Here is a 27,077-nt window from a genome sequence, read left to right as displayed (position 1 = left end):
CTGTCATCTGATGAAACCCATTCATGCCTCCACAATGGGCAGCAGCCCTGTCTAGACACGGACCCTGGTCCGGCAGGGAGCTGGCTAATGAAATGATGCCCAGTAACACCAGAGGGCCCTGCTCTGCTTATTGCTCCGGGAAGGAGACGGCTGCTGCTGTCTGCCTGCCTGCTCAGCACATCGGGGGTTGAACTTCCCGGGTCAGACGCCGCTGCCGCCTCCATTGTGAGCCGGGAGCCCGCGCTGATCATATGCCGCTGCCCAGCGGGGTGTGTGCGGGGAGAGCCCTTCCCCAGCGCCCCTCGGGGCCCAGCCGGGGGGACTTTCTGCGGGGGCTGGAACCAGCCCCTGGGGCAGCCCCGGGCTCTGCCGATACCAGCCCCTGAGCCGGAGCCTGCAGGTGAGGGGAGAGACCCGGGGAAAGGGCTGGGGCCGGGCAGGAAAGTGACTCTGCACCAACGGCCCCTCCTCGCCCCAGCTCTGCTCCGGGGAGGAGGGGGGGGGGGGTCTGCGAGTCCCGGAGCTGCTGCCCTCCCTAGGCTCTGGCTCTCACAGCCCCCCCGGTTGCTCTGACCCTGCAGGGCACCAGCCGAGGACCCAGCCCTGGGGTTTGCTGGCTGTGTCTGCACTCTGCCCCCATCCCCACCCCTTAGTGCCCACCTGGCACACAGCTCCAGAGCGCATCCAGCCAGCTGTGTCTGTGCTGGGGCAGCAGCAGGAGCAGGGCTGGGGCTGAGCTCCCCACAGCTGATCGGCTCCCAGGTCCCCCTGCTCCTCTGCCATACCCCAAGCTAAGAGGCTGTGGGGTGTGAGGAGTGTAGCGCCCAGGCAGCTGTCAGTCAGGGTTCGCTGACAGGATGACTATGAACCACCAGTGTGGTGTGACTACAAAGCAGGCAAATGTGATCCTTGGATGTATGAAGTGAGGCATTTCCAGTGGAGCTAGGGAAGTGTGTGGATGTCATCCTGCGAGGTGCTGGGGAGACCTCTTCTGGGATGCTGGGCACAGTCTTGGTCACCCATGGCCAAAAACGATTAATTCAAAGTGGCCCAGGTGCAGAGAAGGGTTGGTAGGATGCTCGGGGGTCTGGAGAGCCAATCTTCTGGGAGGAGGCCAGAAGACTTGGCTTGTTTAGCCTAGGAAAACGAAGGCTAAGAGGAGATGTGATATCTCACTATAAATACATCAGAGGATGCGGGGAGCACCAGGGAGGGAGAAGAACTCTTTAGGCTAAAGGACAACGTTGGGCAAGAACACATGGGGATAAACTTGCTGAACAAATTCAGGCTGGAAATTAAAAGATGATTTCTAGCCTGGGGACAAACCACTTAATGCTTTTTGAGAGAGAGCTGGACAAATTAATGAGGGAGATTGTGCTATGGGATTGTATATGATGGGAAAGAGGTCAGCTGGCCCGGGAGTCCTTTCCAGTTCCTGTCTTATATTCCTAACGCACATGCTTCAGGGCTTCAGTGCAGGGGTCAGCAAGGGATTCCCCCCAATGCATTCAGGGGATGTGGGGTGTTTTTAATCTGTTTTCTTTGAAGTATCCCCATGGCTGGCGGTGGGCACTAGATGGTGGGGGCAGGGCTCAGAGGTGGCACTGAGCATTCTCTCAGGTGCTAGGCTGGCTGGTTCCTCCTCCCATGCTCAGGGTCTGTCTGGTTGCCATACGTGGGCCTGGGAAGGAATTTTCCCCCAGGTCAGATTGGCAGTGACTTTAGGTTTTCACACCTTTCTCTGCAGTGTGGGTCACATGCCAGGATTATCCACGTATATCTCACTTTGACATTCCCCTGCCACTGGCGGGGCCTCGGGCACTGGTGCACCTCAGTCCCTCCTGCCTCTGCCTGTGGCACACAATAGTCTAGTCTCCTGTGGGCTGTGATATTTTGGTCTAATTCTGGTTGTTGAGCTTGGTGTGTGGGTGCTGGGTAGTGTTGGGGGCCTGTGATATGTGGGATAGCAGTCTGGATGATCTGGTGGTCCCATCTGGCCTTAAACTCTGTGACACCAGAGTGGGGCATAGCTGGGGTTGGGCGTAGCATACATGCAGTGCGCAGGGCTGGGAGAATGGCAGAGGGCAACATCGCCATGGGCCAGAGACCACTCTCAGCTGTCGATCCACTTTAGTCCACAAAACCCCAGTAGAATTTAAATATGAATATATTTGCATAAATATGCATCTATTTGCAAACACCCCCAGTAGAATTTAAATTGGTGATCTGTCCAATCTGATGTCTGGCTGTGGACCCTCCCCTCGTTCCTCTGAGGCGTTGATTGTGGGAAATAGGTCTTGTCAGTTTTCCATCTCCTCAGCAGATATTGAGGTTAGTTCCCCTTTCTGGAGTTCCCATTCCCACAGCCACAGGGACTGACTCCCTCCTGGGTTCTCTCTCTGTCCCAGCAGGTGATGGGATGGTGAGTGAGAATGAGGAGGAGAAATCTCAGCAGGAAGGTGCTGAGCAAGTGAAACTGCATGGGATAGTATTGGGAAGAGCTGAAGGGGATGTTTCCCAGAGCCCTGAGCAGGGAGACGCCTGTGAGAGTCAGCGCAGGCCAGAGAGGGAGCATGGAAACCAGTCAGAGGAGAGACTGGGTAAATCTACTCGTGGGAAAAGAGGGGACAAGAACATCCATGCAAAAACAAGCAAAACAAGCCAGCAAAGAAACCCAGCTGAGCAGAGATCACTTGCCTGTGGTAAATGTGGGCAAAGCTTCCCCTGCAGCTCCGCCCTCAGCCTGCACCAGAGGAGTCACAACAGTGCCAGAGAGAAACCCTACAAATGTGAGGAGTGCGGGAAAAGGTTCAGCCGGAGCTTGAACCTCATAATTCACCAGAGAGTGCACACGGGAGAGAGACCCTACAAATGCCCCGACTGCACCAAATGTTTCAAGAACAGCTCCGGGTTCCTGAGGCACCAACTAGCCCACACGGGCGATAAACCCTTCATTTGTCCAGACTGCGGGAAATGCTTCAATCGGAGCTCCACCCTTGTCACACACCAGAGGACCCATACGGGGCAACAGCCCTACAAGTGCACTCACTGCGGGAAAGCCTTCAGCCAGAGCTCCAACCTGATCAGACACCAGAGAACCCACGGGGGAGAGCGTCCCTACCCATGTCCTGACTGTGGGAAGAGCTTCACTCAGAGCTCCAACCTCATGACCCACCAGAGAATCCACACGGGGGAGAGACCCTACAAATGCACCGAGTGCGGGAAAGGCTTCGTTCAGATCGCAAGCCTTCTTTCCCACGAACGAACCCACATGGAGGGGAAACCCCATGAGTGTCCTGACTGCGGGAAAAGGTTCCGCTACAGCTCCAGCCTGACTTCCCATCAGAGAACTCACACGGAGGAGAATCCCTATAAATGTCCCGACTGCGGGAAAAGCTTCCCTCAGAGCTCAAACCTCAGCAGGCACCAGCGAATCCACACAGGCGAGAAACCTTATGAGTGCCCTGTGTGCGGGAGAAGTTTCATTCAGAAATCAAACCTGTTTGCTCACCAGAGAACCCACTTGGTAGACAAACCTTCCAAGTCCCCTCCCAAATGAGGGCTAGGCCTCTGGAGAGGCCAAGTGTTACTGCAGAGGGTATAGTGCAGAAGGGCTCATTCACAGCCCTTTAACTTACAGGGTGACGTTGACCTGGTTTAATAGGCTGTGTAAACACGCTATAATCCAGGCTCATTTTGGTTTAGACTAAATTGATTAGTTCAGGTCTCTACAGACAAAAAATTACCCCAGTCTAAGGGCCTCTCCGAGCAGGGAAGTTATTTCAGAATAACGGAGAGTGTGAATTTGAAGTGCTACAGATATCCTCTAATGACACTGCATGTGGACACTCTCCTATTGAGATTTAGGGTCCGTGTGGAGAGTTGTTCTAAAATAGCAGTAGCTAGTCAGTTTCCCCATGTAGACAAGCCCTAATTAAAGGTAGAATTATAAACTGATTTAGTTTAGCAGGCACAGCTGTATGTGTGATGTTCATATTTCCAACCTTGCTTGGCTTGGTTTAGCTTGAGGTGTTTACACTATGTTAATTAGACCTTTGTGAGTTTGTGTAGGAATAAGGACTTTGCTGGAGCACTGACCTCCACTCCTATCAAAGGGGTGAACTTTGGGGACTAAAATTTAAAAAGGAAATGGGCAGAAAAAGTCATTGACAGTAGGTAGAAGATAAACAATTACATGATTGGACCAAGCAGAATCTACAAACTAATTGTAGGCAATGGAATAGGTAGATGTGAAAGAAACAAACAAGAACCACCAAATCTACTTTGTCATTTAATCCTTCCTTGCTATGTTGTGATGTAGCTGTCCCAGTGACCACAGCATCAGTTATTTGTGTTAACCTCCACCTTTCCAGCCCCTTCACCCAGTTACTGGTTGTAAAACCCACCTGCTGCATTTTCCCTCGTTGTACAAATGTGATTAAAGCTGTTGAAATGTGTATCAGGAGTGGTGAAAAGAGTGAAATGTGATTTTTAGCAGCATTGGCTGGAATTGCTGAAAATTGGCCTTTGGGTTGAGTTTGAGCTATGTTTTACCATAGCAGAAATACAATATACTAAGGTGCATGTTCCTTGAGAGGAGAGCTGGTCACAAACAGAATTCCTGCCCCACAGAAAATTCCAAGATTCTGAAATTTCATTTCATCCCTAATTGGGACAAAAAGTAGAATTCTCAGAATTTTTCACAAAATGAAATATTCAGAACAATTTCATTTTGACATTATGGAAATGTTTCAGTAAGAGCTAAACATTTCATTTTAATGTTATAATTTGACTGTATTTCATTATATTATTATAGACATATAGAAATTTGGGCTGGAAGTTAACTCAAGAGGACATCTTCTCCAGCCCTCTGAGCTGACGCAGGACCAAGTAAGCTTAGACCATCTCAGATAGGTATTTGTCCAACCTGTTCTTAAAAGCCTCCATTGATGTGGATTATAATATCATATATCATATCACATAATTAATATAGTTGAAATGACAACATCAAATTTAAACGTTTCAATAATTTCCCATAGAAAATTTTAATGAAGTCAATAAGTCCATGAGCAATGTTTTGATTTAATCAAATCAACATCTTCTGATGGAAAAACATTCCACTAGAAAACTGTTGAGCAATTCCTTTCTAGTAGAGAACCATGGCTGTTTCTGACTTCTTCACATTAAAACAAAAAAGCTGTGCTTATTGTTTTTGTACAATGTAATATTTCAAAGGAAGTGGAATAAGCAGTGTTACCCCTCTCACAATTTTATCACCAGTCTTGCAATATGTGGTGTTTTATTAATACCCGAGCTCCCAGAGTCATGTGTTTATGGGTGAATCTCAGTTTCCACTGGTGAAAAAAGTAAGTTTCTAGATCTTGAGGCTGCAGAGAAAGGCTTGAAAATGTGACCCCTGAAGATTCAAACACTAGAAGGCAAATGAAAGAACCAACACATCGTACTTTAAAAAATCATGAGATTTAAAAAAAAATAATCTCATGATTTTAGGGGATTATAATTCTTAAACATTGGATTTGGCAATACTGAGATGGGGTTTAGCTTTGAAAAGACAGGTACGGGACAGAGACCACCCTTTGTGAAGGAGAAAAAGAAAGTAACAGAGGGGAAATGGATAGTGAGGTTCAAAGTAACAGGTGTACATTCAATAAGACTAGCCAAAGGAATATTGAGGGTGAAAGCCTAGGCTAGAGGTTAAAAGTTCTTCTCAATCTTCTCTGATCCAGCAGAAACTGAGGACTCACAACTCATTACTCTAAGTGGGACGTGGAATTACACAGTAGGTCAGAGAAAAGTGTCCCTCTTCCTTAGAAGTTTTATTTAGGACACCTCAGGATCTCCGCACATTCCTGCTGAGTCCACAGACAGAATCCAGAGGGGGAGGCTTAGTACCTGACATCAGGCTATGGGAAAAGACCCGAGTCGAACGAGATACACGAATGGGACTGTTTTTGTGGATTCAGACTAACACAGCTACCCCCTGATACTATACACGAATGGGAGAATTCTGCTCTAGGCCTTGCCCTGTTCCTGAGCCCCCACCTGGGCAGACAGCAGTGCCTCATGCTCCCTCAGTTAGGACACTTCTGAGACCCACCATGCCGCCCAACTAAGGATCCTGTGCAGACCCCTTCCAGGGGTTACGGCAGAGGCTTTTGCTAGAGCCCTGGGTTCCTTGTGAATGGGAGAGTTTAATTCCCAAACTCAGGCTCTGGCAAACTGGGACATGCTAGGTTACAGTGCCCCTTAGATCCCCCTTTATAGAAGGTTGGAAGGAAAAACAAAACCCAAATGTTGGAAAACCAGGAACTGCAGAGTAGAGGTGATGCCTCCAACCCAACACAGCCCCACAACCTTAATTCTGCCCCAGGGAGGGAGAACCCAGCAGTGTACCAAGTCCCTCTGCCTTACCCAATGGGCAGCAAATGCTTCCCAGTTCAATGGTACTGCATGGAGCCCATGGCAAAGGGGGAATTCTCTGGCCTGGGCTTGCATGAGATCGGTCCAGATGACCTCATGGTCTCTTCTGGCCTTAAACTGTATGAAATTTGGTGACTCACATGGGTGGGGCTTATTAGATGGATGGCACTTCTACCCCATTCTCACTAATTCTCATGAATGGGTCAGGGAGACCTTTTGAACAGACCTCGTGGCCCCTCAGCTACCTGCTGCATCCCTCTACCAGCCCCAGTGGGGTGAGAGGGACAGAGAGAAGAGGGAAGCTGGTAGCCACGGAGCTGAGAACTGTAGCTACCAGCTGGAAGCAGCACTGGGTGGGGGCCTGGGATCCATATATCATACTGGGGCACTGTTCAGGGAGAAGGGGCTCTGCACACCCTTAACCCCAGGAGTGGGGTGGAAGGGGAGGCACAGGTGGCCTAGACCCCAACTCTAGCCAAATATTTTCCACAAAAACGCTGTTGTGACTGATTCATAGACTCATAGGGTTAGAAGGGTCATCTAGTCTGAGCGCCAAATTGGGAACTGAAAATTGGGTTATCACCAAAACATATTTTTCACAAACAGTGTCTGGTTTCCATGGGACATGTTTTTGTTGTCAGAAACTAAACACCCGAAAACAGAAATATTTCTACTTGGAAATGGTGCTGCAATGCATTGTAGGAGTTCACTCTCAGTCACTTGTTCTCTATGACCCCAAGATCCTTTTCACAGTCACTGCTTTCCGGGACACTGGTCCCCACTCTGTAGATACTGCCTGCATTCTTGTTCCTAGATGTATGGCCTTGCATTTGGCTGTATTAAAACACGTTTGAGGGGACTCAGCTTACCAAGCGATCCTCATTGCTGTCCTTATTATTTACCACTCTGGTTGCCCTGTCCTCATTATTTACCACGCCGGTTGCCCTGTCCTCATTATTTACCACTCTGCAAATTTTGTCAGCAATGATTTGATATTTACTTCCAGATTGCAGATGAAACTGTTGAATAGAGTCAGGCCTGGTACCGATCCCTGCAGAGCCCTGCTAGAAACACCCCCCTCACGGATGATTCCCCATGGATGGCCACTTTTTGAGATCTGTCAGTTAGCGAGTACTTAATCCATTGATACTGCATAGTGCTAATTTTTTAATCAGAATTGTCACAGTTCAGGACTACTGCACCTGTGTTCCCCCTCCATGGTCCCTTGAGGGCACCCCTCTAGGCTCTCAGGTCCTCATCTGCCCCTTATCTCTCTCTCTCCTGCCAGAGGTTTTACCAGACTGCACAGTTCCCTGCTTACACTGTGCTATCCCCAACCAGCCAGACTGCCAAACCCGGCCAGCCTCTGTGCTTTGCTTTCTCTTTGAAGGCTATGAACAGTTGTAGTTGCCAGAAACCACAAGTTACCAGGTAGTGCTTTATAAGCTACCACATTTATTCTTACTGTGGCAGCATTACAGAGAAAACATTAACACAATAAAAGTTCCTATCTGCATGCTAAAAGTTCACCAGCCGTCACCCAGCAGTCTTCTGGGGCCTCCGGAGGCTAAGGTCCTTCTTACCAAAGAAATCGGATTTCATACTCTGATGAGATCACCTATTTGGCTGATAATGATGATTATGTTGCTGTAATATGCTTGCACTTTGTAAGGCATTTGCGTCGTTTTCTCAGCTCTGCTAATCGCGGTGCTGTGTGTCTGTTCCATGCGCCTTGTTTACCCATACTCAGCTCACCTGGTCTCAGCGCTGGGTGTGGGCACCATGCACTGAATTTCCCTGTTCTCAGCTCCTTGGTCTTGCTTCTGTGTATCTGTGGCATCATGATCTCAGTTTTCCACCTTCTTAGTTCCCCGGGTTGTAACTCGGTGTCTGGGCCATATACTGAGTTTCCCTATTCATAGCTTCTGAGGTATTAGTGCTGTGTTTCTGTAACATGCACCCAGTTTCCCTATTAGCTCTATTGGTCTCAGTGCTGTGTATATGTGTTCTACACCAAGACTCCCTTTTCTCCCTTCTCCTTGTCAGAGCACTGTGTGTCTGTCACATGCATTGATTTTATGTTCCCACTGTCTCAGTTCTGTGCCATGCACCGTGTTTTCCTGTTCTCACATCCTGTGGTCTCTGTGCTATTTGTCTGTCCCTACACTGAGTTTTGCCATTCTGAGCTGCATTGGAACTCTGCGCTGCGTAACTGTGACGTGCTGACATTTTCCCCATTCTCACCTCCCCTGATCTCTACACTGTGTGTCTGTGTCATGCACACATTTTTCCTGTTCTCAGTTCTCATTGTCTCAATGTTTGCTTCTGTTCCATACAGCAAGTCACCCCATTCTCTGTTCCCTGGTCTCCATGCTGTGCGTCTGTGTCATGCGCTACTTTCCCCATTCTCAGCTGTCCTGCTTTTAGCTCTAGACGTGTGCTATGCACTGAATTTCCCCATTCTTAGTTCACTTGGTCTCAATGTGACTGATATGTTCCGAGTTACCCAATTCCCTGCTGATCTCATTTGAGTCCTATGTTTGGGTGCCAGGCACTGAATTTACCTGTTCTCAATATCCCTTTTTTTTTTGTATTGTATGTCTGGGGCATGCACTGAGTTTTCCTGTTCTCAGCTCCCCTGGTCTCCTTGCTTGGTGTCTGTGACTGAAATATTGTCACTTTGCCCATTGCCTGCTGATCTGATCTGAGCCTTGCGTGTCTCATGCTATCTAACAGATTTCCCCATTCTCAGATCCACAGCTCTCAACACTGTGTGTCTGAGCTCTACACTCAGTTTCACTGTTCTTAGCTCTTCTCCTATGAGTGCTGTGTCTCTCTGCCATGCACTGATGTTCCCCATTTCAGCTCCTTTCATCTCAGTACTTTGTCTGTGACATGCATTATTCTCACCCCTTCTGGTCTCAGTGCTATGTGTCTCTGCCATGCACAGCCTTCCCCCATGTCACAGACTCTCAGGTTGTGCCCACTCTTGGCCCCGTATGGTCCCTGCGGAGAACCCCCTTCAGTGTGACAGCCCTTCTCGGGGCTCCATTCTCTCTCAGGGGTTAAGCCCCTCTGCATCCTGGAACCACACTTCTCTGAGCCTTTAGCATGCCTGTCTTTTGCTGTGGGCTGCCTCAGGGAGTCCATGCTCTCTGGACCCCCGGGGCCTCAACTCCCAGAGGGGATAATGCAACCCTGTTCTCCAGACCAGAGTGACTCTCAGCCAGCATAAAGGAGAAGGGTTTACCCAGTGTCTGAACACAGCATAGGAAACAATCAGGGCCCTCAGACCCGGCCTCCTTCAACACAGTACATCTAAGTCTCCCCTGCATCCAGGTGGACTCTGTCTGCTCTCTCCCCCTGAGTCCAGAGACCCCACGCTTTCTAGCTAGGCATCTGAAATAACCTGCCCCCACACCCCGCTTCTGTCCTTTGTCTTCTGTCCAGGTAAACAGGATCACCTGGGCCTCCTCTCAGCTGTCCTTTGTTCCTCACTGGCTGGAAACTGCAGGTCAGATCACCGGGGTCCTCTCTCCGCATCCCATTATCCTCCCACTGGCCAGAACCAGCTGTGACATCCGAGCTGGGCCTCCTGGTCACCAGTCGCTGGGGTATCCATTCTCCTGGCCAGTGGCCGGGGTCCCAAGTTCAGTCGCTGGTGCTCTGTAACAACAGGTTTCAGAGTAGCAGCCGTGTTAGTCTGTATTCGCAAAAAGAAAAGGAGTACTTGTGGCACCTCAGAGACTAACCAATTTATTTGAGCATAAGCTTTCATGAGCTACAGCTCACTTCATCAGGTGCAGTGCTTATGCTCAAATAAGTTGGTTAGTCTATAAGGTGCCACAACAAACTCCCTCTCCCATCACCTCGTTAAACTGGTAACACCCAGGGAAACTGCGTACCAACTCCTCTGCATGCAAACCATTGAAAAAAACAAGAAAATCTCCCAATTTGTCACACCCACTCTCAGCTCTCCTGGTCTCAGTGCTGTGTGTCTATGCCATGCACAGAATTCTCCCACTCTTAGTTATCCTGATGTCAGTGCTGTGTGTCTGTGCCATGCACAGACTTCCCAAACTCTCATCTCTCCTCGTTTCAGTGCGGTGTGTCTGTGCCATATACAACCTTCTCCCACTCGCAGGTCTCCTGGTGTCAGTACTGTGTGTATTTGCCATGTACAGCCTTCTTCCACTCTCAGCTCTTCTGGTCTCAGTGCTGTCTCACTGCTATGCACAGCCTTCTCCCATTCTCAGCTATGCTGGTCTCAGTGCTGTGTCTCTCTGCCATGCACAGCCATCCCCTACTTGTAACTCTCCTGGTCTCAGTGCTGTGTGTCCACGCCATATACAGCCTTCCCGCACACACAACTCTCCTGGTTTCAGTGCTGTGTCTTGCACAGCTTTGCTTCCCTCACAACTCTCCTGGTTTCACTGTTATGTGTCATAGAATATCAGGGTTGGAAGGGACCTCTGGAGGTCATCTAGTCCAAGCCCCTGCTCAAAGCAGGACCAATCCCCGATTTTTGCCCCGATCCCTAAATGACCCCCTCAAGGATTGAACTCACAACCCTGGGTTTAGCAGGCCAATGCTCAAACCACTGAGCTATCCCTCCCCCCAAAATTGCAGGGCTTGTTTCTGCCCGGTTTCGAACCAGGGACCTTTTGAGTGTTAGGCAAACGTGATAACCACTACACTACAGAAACCTAGCTTACACTATAGAAACCCAGCCCTACACAGCCTTCTTACACTCTCAGTACTGTCTGTGTGCCATTCACAGCCTTCCCCCTCTCACAACTGTCCTGACCTCAGTGCAGTATGTCTGTGCTACTGTAGTAGGGCAGTTACCCCACTCCTAGAAAAAAAGATGAGGCTGATTGGGGAAGGAGCCACAGCTGGGGCCACGCCCCAATCAGGCCACACCTGGCCCTGTTATAAGGGCTGAGCTGGGTCAGTCTCTCTCTCTAGCTGTGAAGATAGAAGGATCTAGCTGCTGGGGAGAAAAGGGTACCCAGGGCTGGGGAAGGGAGGGGCTAGGCTAGGCTAGAGGAGCTGGGGAGCTCCAGCCTGGCAACTCCCCAGGCTGAGGCCTTGTTAAAGGCCTATGTAGGTACTGGGGCTGAGAGGTACAGTCCAGAGACAGGTAGAGGCAGCTGGTCCAATCTCCTTGCCAATGATGTGGGGCCATGATAGACAGCAGTTTGCCCCAGTGAGCGGGGGGCTAAATGATGACTGGCAGTAGCCACTGAGGCAAGGTGGGTGAGAGGGCCCCTGGGAGGGGAGACCCAGAATGTGGGGGTACTGCTGGGGCAGAACCCCAGGGCAAAAGGGACCAGGAGGGACACGGGGGCAGCAGCAGGTGAGACACTGGCCAGTAGGAGGTGCTCTGTATGCTGGATAGTTAATTCCCAAGATGACCAGCAGGAGGTGCTGGTGTTGGTGCTGTGTATCTGTGCCATTCTCAGCCTTCTGTCACGCTCAGCTCTCCTGGTATCAGTGCTGTGCGTCTGTGCCATGCATAGCCTTCCCCCACTCGCAACTCTCCTAGTGTCAGTGCGTCTGTACCAGGCACAGACTTCTCCTGCTCTCAGATCCGTGGCATTAGTTCTGTGTCTGTGCCATGCACGGCCTTCTCCTACTCTCAGATCCATGGTGTCAGTGCTGTGTGTCTAAACCATGCACCAAATTTCCCCATTGTCAGCTGCTGTGGTCTGAGCACTGGGTTCATAGAATCATAGAATATCAGCGTTGGAAGCAGAGGTGAAAGTAAGCTGGTACACCCTGGTACGGCATACCGGCAAGAGCTGGTGCGCCATACCAGGGTGGATCGGCTTCCCCAGGTGCAATTTAAAGGGCCTGGAGCTCCCAGCAGCAGCTGGAGCCCCCGGCCCTGCTGCCGGAGCCCTGGGGTAGCGGCAGCGGGGCTGGGGCGCTGATTTAAAGGGCCCGGGGTGGTAGCGGCAGCCGAGCCCCGGACCCTTTAAATCGTCTCCGGAGCCCCACCACCACTTCCCTAGGGCTCCGGCAGGCTCCGGGGACGATTTAAAGGGCCCGGGGCCGTAGTGGCAGGCGGGGCTCTGGGGACGATTTAAAGGGCCCAGGGCTCCGGCCGTCGCTACCGCCAAGGGCCCTTTAAACCACTGCCAGAGCCCCCGGCTGATGCTGTTACCCTGGGGAGGGGAAAGGAGGCACTTGCAGGTACAGGGTGGGCCGGGGCTGGCTCTGACCTCCACTAGCCCCGCCCCTTCTGCCCGAGGCCCCGCCCCTTCTGGGGGCCAGAGCTGGCTCCAGCCTACCCACGTACCAGTAAGTCCCTAGACTTACTTTCACCCCTGGTTGGAAGGGACCTCAGGAGGTCATCTAGTCCAACCCCCTGCTCAAACAGCACCAATCCCCCTCTAAATCATCCCAGCCAAGCCTGACCTTAAAAACCTCTAAGGAAGGAGATTCCACCACCTCCCTAGGTAACCTATGCCAGTGCATCACCACCCTCCTAGTGAAAAAGTTTTTCCTAATATCCAACCAAAATCTCCCGCACTGCAACTTGAGACCATTACTCGTTATTCTATCATCTGGAACCACTGAGAACAGTCTAGATCCATCCTCTTTGGAACTCCCTTTCAGGTAGTTGAAAGCAGCTATCAAATCCCCCCTCATTCTTCTCTTCTGCAGACGAAACAATCCCAGTTCCCTCAGCCTCTCCTCTAAATGATGTACTCCAGCCCCCTAATCATTTTTGTTGCCCTCCGCTGGACTCTTTCCAACGTTTCCACATCCTTCTTGTAGTGTGGGGCCCTAAACTGGACACAGTACTCCAGATGAGGCCTCACCAATGCCTAATAAAGGGGAATGATCACATCCCTCGATCTGCTGGCAATGCTCCTATTTATACAGCCCAAAATGCCGTTAGCCTTCTTGGCAACAAGGGCACACTGACTCATATCGAGCTTCTCGTCCATTGTAACCCCTAGGTCCTTTTCTGCAGAACTGCTGCCTAGCCACTCGGTCCCTAGTCTGTAGCAGTGCATGGGATTCTTCCATCCTAAATTCAGGACTCTGCACTTGTCCTTGTTGAACCTCATCAGAGGATTGGGTCAAAAGAAATCTAATTTGTCTAGGTCCCTCTGTATCCTATCCCTATCCTCCAGCATATCTACCACTCCTCCCAGTTTAGCGTCATCTGCAAAGTTGCTGAGGGTGCAATCCATGCCATCCTCCAGATCATTAATGAAGATATTGAACAAAACTGGCCCCAGGACCGACCCTTGGGGCACTCTGCTTGATACCGGCTGCCAACTAGAATGGAGCCATTGACTACCCGTTGAGCCTGACAATCTAGCCAGTGTTCTATCCACCTTCTAGTCCATTCATCCAGCCCATACTTCTTTAACTTGCTGGCAAGAATACTGTGGGAGATGGTACCAAAAGCTTTGCTAAAGTCAAGGAATAACACGTTCACTGCTTTCCCCTCATCCAAAGAGCCCCATGGACTTGTGCTCATCCAGCTTTTCTAAATAGTCCTGAACCACTTCTTTCTCCACAGAGGGCTGGTCACCTCCTCCCCATACTGTGCTGCCCAGTGCAGTAGTCTGGGAGCTGACCTTGTTCGTGAAGACAGTGGCAAAAAAAGCATTGAGTACATTAGCTTTTTCCACATCCTCTGTCACTAGATTGCCTAGAGGAACCCTGTTCTCTAGACTGGAGTGATTCTCAGCCAGTGTAAAACAGGAGGGTTTATTGAGCGTCTGAACAGAGCATAGGAAACTCTCAGGGTCCTCAGGCCTGGCCTCCCTCAGCACAGTACATCCAAGTTTCTCCTTCATCCAGGTGGGCTCTGCCTGCTCTCGCTCTCCAGTCCCAAGCCCCCGTGCTTTCCAGCTGGGCATCTGACATCACCTCCCCCAAGCCCCTCCTCTGTCCATTGTCTTCTGTCCAGGTAAACAGGGTCACCTGGGCATCCTCTCCTCTCAGCTGTTCTTTGTACCACTCTTGCTGGAACCGCTGATCAGGTCACTGGGGTCCCCTCTTCGCAGGCCATTGTCCTCCCACTGGCCAGAACTAGCTGTGATTCTCTAGCTGGGCCTCCCGTTCACCAGGACACCAGTCACTGAGGTATCCATTCTCCAGGCCATTGACTGGGGTCCTAAGTTCTGTTGCTCGTCCTCTGTAACAAAAAACTCCCTCTCCCATCACCTCGTTAAACCAGTAATACCCAGGGAAACTGAGTCCCACCCCCTCTGCACACAAACCATTGGAAAAACAAATAAAAAACCAAGAGAACCCCCCACTTCGTCTCACCTGGTGTCAGTGCTGCAAGTTTCCCCATTCTCAGCACCCCATGTTTTATCACTGGTTGTCTGTGCTCTGCACCATGTGTCCCCATTCTCAGCTGCCCATGTCTTAACTCTGTGTTTGGGCCGTGTACTTAACTTCCCCGCTCTTAGCTCCCTTGGTCTCAGCACTAAGTGTGGGTGCCCTCCCCTGAATTGCCTCCTTCTCAGCTACCCTGTTCTCAGCTGCATGTCTGTCATGTGCTGAGTTTTTCCATTCTCAGCTCCCCTGTTCTCAGTGCTGCATGTCTGTGCCATGCACCAAGTTTCCCCATTGTCAGCTTCCCTGGTCTGAGCACTGAGTGAATGTGTGTCTCACCTCTGTTTGTGTGTGGCATACTCTGAGTTTACCAGATCTCAGTCTCAGCACTGAGTGCTTGTGCCATGCATTGAATTTCCCCATTCTCTGTTCCCCAGGTCTCAACACTTTGTTCCTGGTCTGTACATTGAGTTTTCCTGTCCTTAGCACCTCAGATATTAGTGTTTTGTTTCTGTGACATGCACTGAGTTTCCCCATTCTCATCTCTACTGGTCAGTATTTGCAAGGCCATGGCAGTGAGGGTGGAGTGGTACGCTCTTAAAAATGGTGTCCTCTGTGTGTGATACTGGACAAAACCACATCTGATTTTGTCTCAGTACTGGACAGCCGAAAAACCATACCCTGTCCCGCCCCCCCGATTGTCTGTCTTAAAACCAGATGAATGGCCTGCCTGTGTAAGAACTCTGCAGTAACAAACGCAAAATAATCTGGCCCTTCATAGGCTTGGTCTCTATAATAGACACTGAATTAAATCCTGAAGTAGCAGGATTAATATCCCTGCCAAAATGATCTTTTATTGTAATGATTTTGAAAAATTTCAAACCTTGAAAATATTGTTTCAAAAGATATTATGGGGTTTTTTCCTTATTTGTTTAATTTTATTTTCAAATGTAGGAGCAAAGTCTGGTCACACATAAAGGCTGGAGGACTGTTCGTATCCTTGACAGCAGTGACTCTGGGTAGAAATTTAGGATTCATGGTGGAATCCAGCTGAACACAGGCTCCTGGCATGATGCTGTGTTGCTAAGGGTATGTCTACACTATGAAATTAGGTTGATTTTATAGAAGTCAATTTTTAGAAATCGATTTTATACAGTCGATTGTGTACGTCCACACTAAGCGCATTAAGTCAGTGGAGTGCGTCCTCACTACCGTGGCTAGCATCGACTTCTGGAGCGGTGCACTGTGGGTAGCTATCCCACAGTTCCTGCAGTCTCCACCGCCCACTGGAATTCTGGGTTAAGCTCCCAATGCCTGATGGGGCAAAAACATTGTCGCGAGTGTTTTTGGGTACATGTTGTCAGTCGCCCTTCCCTCCGTGAAAGCAATGGCAGACAATCATTTAGTGCCTTTTTTCTGTGCAGATGCCATACCACGGCAAACATTGAGCCCGCTCAGCTCAATTCACCGTCACTGCGGCTGTTGTGTCCTGGGTGCTGCTGTCAGCAGACGGTGCAATAGGACTGCTAACCATCATCATCCACCATTTCCGCTACAACTCTGCTCTCCTGCAGACGCCACACCACACTCAGCTCACCGTCACCGCTGCTGTTGTGAGCATTGTAAACAGCTTGTGCATTATCCTGGAGTATATGGAGAACTGGGCTAAGAGACGCCAGCGCGAGGAGGATTTTGATGAGGACATGGACACAGATGTTCCTAAAAGCACGGGCTGTGGCAATTGGGACATCATGGGGGCAGTGGGGCTGGTTGATATAGCGGAACGCTGATTCTGGGCCAGGCAAACAAGCACAGACTGGTGGGACCAAATAGTGTTGCAGGTATGGGATGATTCACAGTGGCTGCAAAACTTTCACATGCGTAAGGCCACTTTCCTAGAACTCTGTGAGTTGCTTTCCCCCACCCTGAAGCGCAGGAATACCAAGATGAGAGCTGCCATGACTGTTGAGAAGCGTGTGGCGATAGCCCTGTGGAAGCTTGCAATGCCTGACTGCTACCGCTCAGTCAGGAATCAATTTGGAGTGGGCAAGTCTACTGTGGGGGCTGCTGTGATCCAAGTAGCCAATGCAATCATTGACATTCTGTTATCAAGGGTAGTGACTCTGGGAAATGTGCAAGATATAGTGGATGGCTTTGCTGCAATGGGGTTCCCTAACTGTGATGGGGCAACAGGCGGAACACATATCCCCATCTTGACACCGGACCACCTTGCCAACCATTATGTAAACCGCCAGGGGTACTTCTCAATGGTGCTGCAAGTGCTGGTGGATCACAAGAGACGTTTCACCAACATCAATGTGGGATGGCCGGGAAAGGTGTATGACGCTCACATATTTAGGAACTCTGGGCTGTTCAAGCAGCTGCAAGAAGGGACTTACTTCCCAGACCACAAAATTACCGTTGGGATGTTGAAATGCCAATAGTTATCCTTGGGGACCTAGCCTACCACTTGCTCCCATGACTCATGAAGCCGTTCACAGGCAGCCTGGACAGTAGTAAGGAGCAGTTCAACTATAGGCTGAGCAAGTGCAGAATGGTGGTAGAATGCGCCTTTGGATGTTTAAAAGCTCACTGGTGCTGTTTGCTGACTCGGTCAGACCTCAGCGCAACCAACATTCCCATTGTTATTGCTGTTTGCTGCGTGCTGCATAATATCTGTGAGAGTAAGGGGGAGACGTTTATGGCTGGGTGAGGGGTTGAGGCAAATCGCCTGGCATCTGATTTTGAGCAGCCAGACACCAGGCGATTAGAAGAGCACAGCTAGGCATACTGCGCATCAGAGAGGCTTTGAAAACCAGTTTCATGACTGGCCAGGCTACGGTGTGACCGTTGTATGTGTTTCTCCTTGATGCAAACCTGCGCCCCTGGGTTGATTTTAATTCCCTGTAACCAAACCAGCCTCCCTCTCCCCTTTGAAATAAAGTAACTATTGTTTTGAAACCATGCATTCTTTCTTTATTAATTAAAAAAAAAAAGTGAGATAACTGACAAGGTAGCCCCGGTGGGATGGGGGAGGAGGGAAGGACAAGGCCACATTGCTTTTTGTACAAATCACACTACAAATCAAACTGTTTGAATGACAGCCTTCTGTTGCTTGGGCCATCCTCTGGAGTGCAGTGGCTGGGTGCCCAGAGCCTCCCCCCTTATTCTTGGGTGTCTGGGTGAGAAGGATATGGAACTTGGGGAGGAGGTCAGGCGGTTATACAACCTCCTGTTGGCTTTCCTGCAGCTCCGCCAGATGCTTCATCATGTCCTTTTGCTCCCCCTTTAGCCTCTGCTCTTCGCACTCCTGCCTCCCCTCTTCGCGCTCACTTAATGCTTTCCTGGCCTCTAACACTGAATACCTCCATGCATTAAGTTGTGCCCTATCAGTGCGGGAAGACTGCATGAGCTTGGAAAACATGTCGTCACGAGTGCATTTTTTTCGCCTTGTAATCTGCGATAACCTCAGGGACGGAGATGATATGGGGAGCATAGAAACATTTGCACCTGGGGGGAGATAAAAAGGGAAAGTAAAATTTAAGAAGATACATTTCTGAGAACAAAAGGGATACTCTTTCACAGTGAATCAAGCAATTCACAGCAGACAGCACATGTGCTTTTAGGTTCAAGGTCACATTTTGCCTTTTATATTGAGTGCCTGCCGGTATGGTGACACATCACACATGGCTGGGCAACAGAATTCGGTTTCCAAGCAGCCATGGTAAGGCACAGGGTACGCGGGGTTGGCTTCTTACGCATAACATGTGGGAATGGTTTCAAACTGCAGCGCCCTCCTTTCCCATAGCAAGCAATGGGTTGGGTTTCACATTTAAAAGGAAGGACTGTGGTTTTCGGGTGGATGTGCAGCACACACCTCCCCTCACCCCACCACGTGGCTATTCTCTGGGATGATCCCTTCACCCCTCCCCTCGCCGTGTGGCTATTCTCCAGGATGATCCCTTTTAGCCAAGCGCAAACAGCCCAGCATGAACGGGGTCCTTTTACTGTTCCCTTGCAAATATTCTCCTATTTCAACCAGGTGACCATGAATGATATCATTCTCCTGAGGCTGACACAGAAAGATAAAGAGCGAATGTTGCTTGAATGTGACCAAAACCCAGGACCATTCACTGCGATGCTTTGTGCTGCAATGATTCCAAAATACTTGCTACTGGCTTGCTGTGGTAAAGAGTCCTACCGTGGAGGACGAAATAAGGCAGCCCTCCCCAGAAACCTTCTGCAAAGGCTTTCAGAGTACCTCCAGGAGAGCTTCATGGAGATGTCCTTGGAGGATTCCCACTCCACCCCCAGACATGTGAACAGACTTTTCCAGTAGCTTTACTGGCCACGAATGCATCCCAATTCTTCAGGGCAAATCAAATATTAAACACTATTGCCTTTAAACCCTGTACTGTAGTTACAAAAGTGCACTCACCAGAGCTGCCTTCTCCGGCTTCCGGGTTGGGGATCCTGCCTTGGGAGGGTATTGGCTCCAGGGTGATGAAAAGGTCCCGGCTGCTGGGAAGAACGGATTCACCACTTGCCTGCTGTGTGTTTGCCTCCTCCTCCTCTTCCTCATCCACAAAATCCTCCTCCCTGTTGTGTGAGACTCCCCCCTTGCAGGTGTCCATGAACAGTGGTGGGGTAGTGGTAGGATCCCCCCCTAGAATGCCATGCAGCTGATCATAGAAGCAGCTTGTATGACGTGGAGCGCCCGTTTGCCTCCTTTGTCTTTTGGTAGGCTTGCCTGAGCTCCTTGACTTTCATGTGGCACTGCTGTGTCTCCCTGTTGTAGCCTCTCTCCATCATGCCCTGTGAAATTTTGGCAAATATATTGGCATTTCTTCTTTTTGATCAGAGTTCTGCCTGCACAGATGCTTCTCCCCATACAGCGATCAGATCCAGTGTCTTTCTTTTGGTCCATGCTGGAGCTTGTTTGCGATTCTGGGGGGACTGCATGGTCATCTGTGCTGCTGAGCTCGCCACGCTGACCAAACAGGAAATGAAATTCAAAAGTTCCCAGGGCTTTTCCTGTGTACCCGGCTAGTGCATCGGAGTTCAATGTGCTGTTCAGAGCGGTCACATTGGAGAACTCTGGGATAACTCCCGGAGGCCAATACCTTCGATTTGCGTCTGCACTAGCCCAAATTCAACCCAGCAAGGTCGATTTTAGCGCTACTCCCCTCGCTGGGGAGGAGTACAGATGTCGATTTTAAGAGCCCTTTAAGTCGACGGAACGGGGTTGGTTGTGTGGACGCATCCATTTTAAAATCGACCTAACACGGCTAAATTCGACCTAACCCTGTAGCGTAGACCAGGGCTCAGAGAATCAATATAATCCTTGGATGTAGAAGCAGGGAAATACTGAGTAGGCACAGACAGGAGGTATTGTCTCGATATAGGGCATTAGGGAGACCATTACTGGACACACTATCCACTTCTTGTGTTCTCACTTCAACAAGGATGTTGACAACCTTAAAAGGGGAAAGAAAAGAACCACCAGTATTATTATAGGTCTGGAAAACTTGCCTCAGAGCGAGAGACTTACAGAGATGAATCGGTTCGTTTTTTTCAAGTGAAGGTTAGGTGGTGACTTGATCCTGGTTTATAAGTACCTACATGGGGAGATTCATGGGGGTTCTTTATGCCAGCAGAAAAACGCCTCTTGCATTGAATTACTCCCCAGGAAAGGGCGGGGAAGGGAATCGTGACTCATCTAGTGCCACTAACTGTGACCACCAGAGGGCCCTGGCTATTGTCGGATGCTGACTATGGACAGTTCTTCCAGTGGGTGTTTCCCTGTCTGAGGACACCAGGTTTGAGCTTCCTGGGTCAGAGGCTGCTGGTGCTGCCTCCATTGTGAGCCCGGATTCCTTTCCAGGCTGAGCCGCTGCTGCTCCCCCAGCGGGGTCTGTGCGGGGAGAGCCCTTCCCTAGCGCCCCTCTGTGCCCAGCCGCAGGGACTTTCTCCCGCCGACACCAGCCCCTGAGCCGGAGTTTGCAGGTGAGGGGAGAGACCCGGGGAAAGGGCTGGGGCCGGGCAGGAAAGTGACTCCGCACCAACGGCCCCTCCTCGCCCCAGCTCTGCTCCCGGGGGGGCGGGGGTCTGCGAGTCCCAGAGCTGCTGCCCTCCCTGACCCCCCCGGCTCTGTCCCCCTGAGCGCCTGCAGGAGCCGAGCCAGCGCCGGGGGAGCGACCGGGCCAGGGACCGAGTCTCCCAGCCCGAGGGGAGGGGAGGGGAGGGGGGCAGGAGGGAGACAGGGGCAGAGTCTGGCAGGGGCAGCAGGAGCAGTCAGTGAGGAGGGAGGTTCCCGGCTCCCAGCCCTGCCCAGCCGCGTTCCCTGCAGCACCCCGGGCAGATTGACTTTCCTGGGACAGGGTGAGGCGCAGGGAGAGGAAAAGCCAGTTCCTGCCTCTGCCTGGTCCCCGCGCTGCTGGGGGGAAGCGCTGCCCTGGGGACAGTGTCAGGAGGATCCCCCAAAGCGGCTCCTTCGATTCTGATCTTTTCCAGTGTTGGCTCAGGGACTCTGTTACTGGGGGCGTTAAAATGTCTCGGTGGGGTTAGTCCTGGTGGGAGAGGCCGGGTCGGCGCTGGAATAAGGTGGCTGAATCCTGTTCTCAGCACTGCAGAGTCCTGAGTGTCTGTCTGCAGGGAAAGAGCCTGTGCTGAACTGAAGAGCTGTGAAATGCACCAAAACCCCTTCTGAAATCTCTCCACTGGCCCTTCTCGCCCTGACAGGCTGCAGAACCACGTCCGCGCTTTGCTCCAGATCGTCCCCATCTGCTGGGGGACGGGGAAGGGACATGGCTACAGCAGATCCCGCTCAGGTAGGGGTTCTATCCAGGGGAAGTGGGTTGTGGCAGGAGGAGTAACCACCATATGGAAGGGGGAGGGTTAGTGCATTGAGTGAGGAACTTCCCCATTGGGCTGTGTTTAAACTGAGGCAGTGTGGCCTAGTGGCTAGCATTCCTAACTGACTCTCAGGAGACCTGGCTTCTGTTCCCAGCAATGCTGCTGGGCTATGGCCTGTCCTTGGGCAAGTCACTGCCCCACTCTGAGCCTAAGTTTCCCCTTTTGTAACGTGGGGATAATGATGCTGAGCTCCTATGTAAAGTGTTGTGGGGGGGCGTAGCATAAATTTAGATGGAACAAAGGGGCCAAAGAGGTTTACGTAACCCAGTCCCTGTCTAACATTAAACAAGGGTCAGGGCTTGGTGTACAGAGACCACAGCCTTTATATGACCATGGCACACTCACCACTAAACACCCTTTGAACCTTCTATTAAAGATACAGCATTTGACATGTAAAGCGCTAAATGAGGCTTTCGTTTTAATGACATCCCATGTTCCCTTTTGCTTCAGCTGGAGAGGGTTTTAGAAGGAAAAAGCCACTTGTCTCGCAGTCTCTTACCTGATATCAGAGATGGTAATAACAGTCCTTTAGGGGAAAAAAGGAGAAGTTAATTGAGGTGGGCTGGAGCTATTGTTAAAGTCTAATCCTATTTCACTGGGATTCCATTGGAGCCGGTACAGGTGGTGATGTCATATGGGTCCCTTTCTCTGGCCCGGGCTGGTCAGGACAGCTCTCAGGATCAGGACGAAGAGTATCCCGGATCCTGGGAAAGGGGCGGGGGGGTGGCCAGGGTGGTGAAGCTCACCCCACTAGCCTCTGTCTGTTCTTTCTGACTTGTCCTCACAAAGTCTCGTTCTTTAAGGAGACACAAAGGGAGTGGTGGGTGGAACAGCCCATCCCCACAGTATTTTGTCCACCAGTTAGGCCCAAGATCCAACACACCAATTTTGGTTCATTAGTTTCCAGCTCCATATCACCCATTTTTAACCAGCATTAGTTTCAGCAGCCATTGGATTACATCAATGTGGCATTTTCGGTTTAGACCAAACCAGTCTCAGTCTGGTTTCCTTGCACTGGTTCCAATCACCGTTTGTTATTACAGGTTTTTGTGAAGCCGTATGAACTCACGCTCACCTTTAGAGTGAATTTGCAGGCCCAGTTCTCCCCACAGAGGGTGAGGGAGGGAGCAGGGAATGGGACAGAGGTGCCCAGCTGTTCAGAGAAAGCCATAGGAAGTGGCCTCCGAACAGCCAGTTAGGTGGTGGCAGGAGCATGGAGCCCACACGTGCATTGCCTGTCAGGCCAGCCAAGGCCCAGATGCAGCCCCCAAGTGGGGGAGGCTGGAGAGCTGGGCGCACAGGGAGCAAGAGGGAGGCGGAGTCTCTCCTGTGGAGCAAGGGGAGGTCCTGATCCAGTAACAGTGCAGGGGCAGGTCTGTGTGGGTTGTGGGAGGGGGTGATTAGGGACCGTCCTGAGAGGCTGGTGGGCAGGGGATGTAACCCAAGGCCTGTGGGAGCTGCAGCAGATGGTGAGGGAGGCTGGAAGAGGCCGTGGCTGAGCTAGTGCACTTGCGTCTGGGCAGCAGGCACTGAGTGGTGGATGCTTGCTGTTCCAGGGGTCGGTGACCTTCGAGGAGATGGCTGTGTATTTCCCTGAGGGGCAGTGGGCTCTGCTGAATCCATGTCACCGAGTTCTTTACAGGGACCTCCTGGGTAAGGATTCCTGTCCCCTCAGGTATCAGGAGCTGGGTGTCCCTGAAGTGCCCAGGGCGGGTTCTGTTCTGGTCCCTTAATGTTCAGGAGGAACAGCCCCATAGTCCGCAGACCCCATGTGGGAGAGACTGTCCCGACACAGGACTGGAGATCCGGGGACTTAATGATGGTGCTGTTCTCTCTGTAACCCGGGCTCCCAAGTGGGACAAACTCACTGTCTCCCCCACTTCCCAGGGCAGATTCCACTTCTGGGGCCTCTGCTCCATCAGGGATGCACATGTGTCTCCTGACTCTGCTCTGCCTGAGGCCCCACTGGCCAGATTTTTCCTGGTAGGTAGCTGCCTAAAGATGCAGACAGGCACTGAGTGAGATTTTCAAAATTTTCTCAGTGTCTAACTTCCATTTTGCTTCTACAGAATCCCACTAGGCCCCTGTCTGCAACTGTAGGTGCCTAAACCTCTTTAGAAATCTGGCCCAAGTTCCCTGTCTGTGCAGAACCCTGAGCTCACTTCAGGGGACACAGCATGTCTCTCCCAGATGCTGGGCTTTCCCAGTGGGCTCCGGGAGCATTTCCTTGTCTGTTCATATGAAATCTCCCTGCAGCAAAGAAAGGGGCTGGGCACCCTGCAGCAGCCTCCCCAACCTATAAACAGAGAGTGTATGTGAGCCTACTTGCTTTTTCCCCTGAGCAGGGTTTCCTGTTCCCAAGCCGAGTGAGATCTCCCGGCTGGACCGAGGGGAAGAGCCGTGGGGCCAGGATCTCCAGGGCTCTGAAGAAAGGGGAATCCTAAGAAACGGTCACACAGGTGAGGGACTGCTTTGGTCAGCTCCTAGCCCAGTTTTATGTCCTCATGGCAGATGTCACGCATGGGATTCCAACAACCCTGTCTGCTGCCTGGCTTATCCCCCTCCCCTCTCTCCTCTGGGGAAGGATTTGGGGGGATTTGGAACCTGATTTGTTTCACCTTTTTTTGTGTCAGCCTCTCTGAGGACTGACTGCTGTCTGGATTCCCTGTCCCAGCAGGAGACAGGACGGGCAGTGAGAGCGAGAAGAACTCTCAGCTGGAAGGTCCTGATCTAGAGCAACCACACAGGAGGATGTCGGGAAGAGCTGAAGGGAATGTTTCCCAGAGCGCTGAGCAGGGAGAAGGCTGGGAGAATCAGCACAGACTGGAGAGGCAGCTGGGAACCCAGCCAGGGAAAGGATTGGATGAATCCTGTCACAGGCCCATGGACACCATCCACCAGAGAATCCCCAATGAAGAGAGACCCACCATCTGTGAGGAATGTGGCAGAAGCTTCAGTCGCAGCTCAAACCTGATTGTCCATCAGAGACTCCACGCCGGAGAGAAACCCTACAAATGTCTGTACTGTGGAAAAAGCTTCAGCCGGAGCTCCCACCTGATCACCCATCAGAGACTGCACACGGGGGAGAAGCCCTACAAGTGCCCCAACTGCGGGAAAAGTTTCAGCGACAGCTCCACCCTCATCACCCACCAGAGACTCCACACTGGAGAGAAACCCTACAAATGCCCTGACTGCGGGAAAGGCTTCAACCAGAGCTCCAACCTCACTTCCCATCAGAGAACCCACACAGGGGAGAGACCCTACAAGTGCCCCGAGTGCGGGAAAAGCTTCAGCGTCAGCTCCTACCTCATCAGGCACCAGAAAATTCACACAGGGGAGAGACCCTACAAATGTGAGGAGTGTGAGAAGAGCTTCAGTCAGAGCTCCAGTCTTATCAACCATCAGCGAGTGCACACCGGAGAGAAACCCTATAAGTGCATTGATTGTAACAAATGGTTCAGGAACAGCTCGGACCTGATTAGACACCAGAGAACCCACACGGGAGAGAGACCATATCGGTGCCCCGACTGTGGGAAAAGCTTCAATCGCAGCTCGAACCTCATGACGCACCAGAGGATCCACACGGGAGAGAAGCCCTACGAATGCCCTGAGTGCAGGAGGAGTTTCACTGTGAGCTCAGCCCTGATCAAACACCAGAGGACCCACCGGGAGGAGAAGACTTATGACTGCCCTGACTGTGGGAAAAGCTTCATTCGCTGCTCCAATTTTCTTACGCATCGGAGAATCCACACAGGGTAGAAACTGGCATCCCCTGATATCCCTGCCCCTCCATGCCAGCTCAGAAGGAGCTGCCTGGAGCCAGGGTCGGCCTGGCTGGCAGACTCCAGGGAGCTGCTGCTCAGTGGGGTCTGGGAATCTGATTTTGGGGCACAGAGGACTGGGGCAGATAGTTATCTCTAGGAAGGGAGGGATTGTTTTGTTTTTGATTTCAAACACTTTCGTAAACACTTTGCAGCAGGGATGGAGGCAGCAGGAGACGCTAGAAATCTGGAGTAGAATTTTGCACATTATGAGGATTTTGTAGAATTTACCTTTCTTGTTTTGGAGAACCCGCTGGAACATCACTGGTGTCTGGAGCTGAGAGGTGAGAACCGCCTATTTATCGCCATAGACTGTTCGCTCTGAACCATAATGATAACGTATCGCATTCCAGTATTGATAATACTTTCTCCTGCTCATTGTGCTTCATCCGTCTGGGTGGATGGCCTAATAATTTGACAGAGTTCTTCAAAGGGAGAAAGATGCACCTTCTGCAGGAGAGATTGGTTTATCTTCCTACTGTTTTTCATTTGTTTGGAATTCATTGGATTTCACGTTGCTTAGCTGACGTACAGATGAGAAGCTTTTTATTAATCAGCTTTAGTACTCAGAACAGAATTTGAAGATGAAGAGGGCAGAGTGCATGCAGTTACAACAAAAAATGTTAAGACGGGGGTTAACCCCCACTTACCAACAAGTAATAAATCAAACCACAAAGATTTACCAATCAATAGGAAACGTACTCTAGCATGGAGTGGGGGCTTTTACTACAACACTGAATCCTTAGTACAGGGCTGGATCAATTTGCCAGTCAAAATTGATGTCCCACTCATGCAGCCTCAGCTGGCGGCAGCATGCCAGGCAGCTTTACCCTGCCTGACCTTGTGATGCTGAGGATGCCTAGAAAGTAGTGGTTACACTAATAAACATGTCTGTGGGCTCTATCGATGTTCCATTTGTACCATGTGCCCGGGGAGGTTACACAAATCAACCTGGCTGTGGAAAAGCAGACTTATACTCAGAGATTCATTAAGTTTGAAAAACTGTGTGCTGAATTAATAGTATTTGAAGCATGCATTTGGATACAGACGCCCCTGAGAAAGTTTATCTATGCCCCGGTTTCACCCGATAAGTAACAAAGAATTAAACATATGTCTGTTCTGGCCCAGCGACAGATGGGTCATTCTAAGTGTTGGGAAGCGTGTCCCTGAGTTCATAGAAGCCTGTACATGATTTAAATGTATATTGTGTTCTGTGTGGCAATAGCCAGCTGTCACAGAGTCACAGGGTCTGGTCTGGCCCCAGCCTGTCATCAGCCCCGTGGGAGTGACCTCTTTAATGTGCCTAACCCAAGGACCCACACAGCTCCACAGAGGCAGGCCTGTGGCCTTCATGACTCCCAGACTGGGCCTTCGGCACCAGCAATCCCTGTCTGTGGCTCCCCACAGAGAATCCAGCCCAGCCAGAGTCCTGCAGGACACAGTGCTCTCAGTGAATATCTGCAGTGACACCAAGTGGCCCATTCAACAGAAGGTGACAATTCCTTAGTTACCTGGCGTATAGAATCTGAAAGTCCTTACGTTAGCACAGTGGGGCAAAGGTTAACACATGGTCTGTGCTAGCTACACCAG

General features: G+C 50.9%; 2 protein-coding genes and 1 non-coding gene across 3 annotated transcripts; 2 read left to right on the top strand and 1 right to left on the bottom strand.

Moving 5' to 3' along the window:
- The first annotated feature begins 212 nt into the window (after positions 1-212).
- Positions 213-25,562, top strand: LOC144275324 (uncharacterized). Its single transcript, XM_077834558.1, has 3 exons — positions 213-400; positions 2,412-3,466; positions 24,604-25,562. The coding sequence occupies exons 2-3, from the start codon at positions 2,420-2,422 to the stop codon at positions 25,423-25,425; spliced, it is 1,869 nt and encodes a 622-aa protein (XP_077690684.1). The 5' UTR covers positions 213-400; positions 2,412-2,419; the 3' UTR covers positions 25,426-25,562.
- Positions 11,075-11,147, bottom strand: TRNAV-AAC (transfer RNA valine (anticodon AAC)). The gene has a single exon. It is a non-coding gene; the product is annotated as a tRNA-Val (tRNA).
- LOC144275322 (zinc finger protein 621-like) lies at positions 20,608-24,400 on the top strand. The gene is made up of 5 exons (XM_077834555.1): positions 20,608-20,757; positions 21,493-21,581; positions 23,223-23,319; positions 24,012-24,125; positions 24,300-24,400. The coding sequence occupies exons 2-5, from the start codon at positions 21,558-21,560 to the stop codon at positions 24,398-24,400; spliced, it is 336 nt and encodes a 111-aa protein (XP_077690681.1). The 5' UTR covers positions 20,608-20,757; positions 21,493-21,557.
- Positions 25,563-27,077: the final 1,515 nt, after the last annotated feature.

This window comes from Eretmochelys imbricata, chromosome 14, assembly GCF_965152235.1.
Source record: "Eretmochelys imbricata isolate rEreImb1 chromosome 14, rEreImb1.hap1, whole genome shotgun sequence".
Lineage (NCBI taxonomy): Eukaryota > Metazoa > Chordata > Testudines > Cheloniidae > Eretmochelys > Eretmochelys imbricata.
This window is presented reverse-complemented; position numbering and strand designations above follow the sequence as displayed.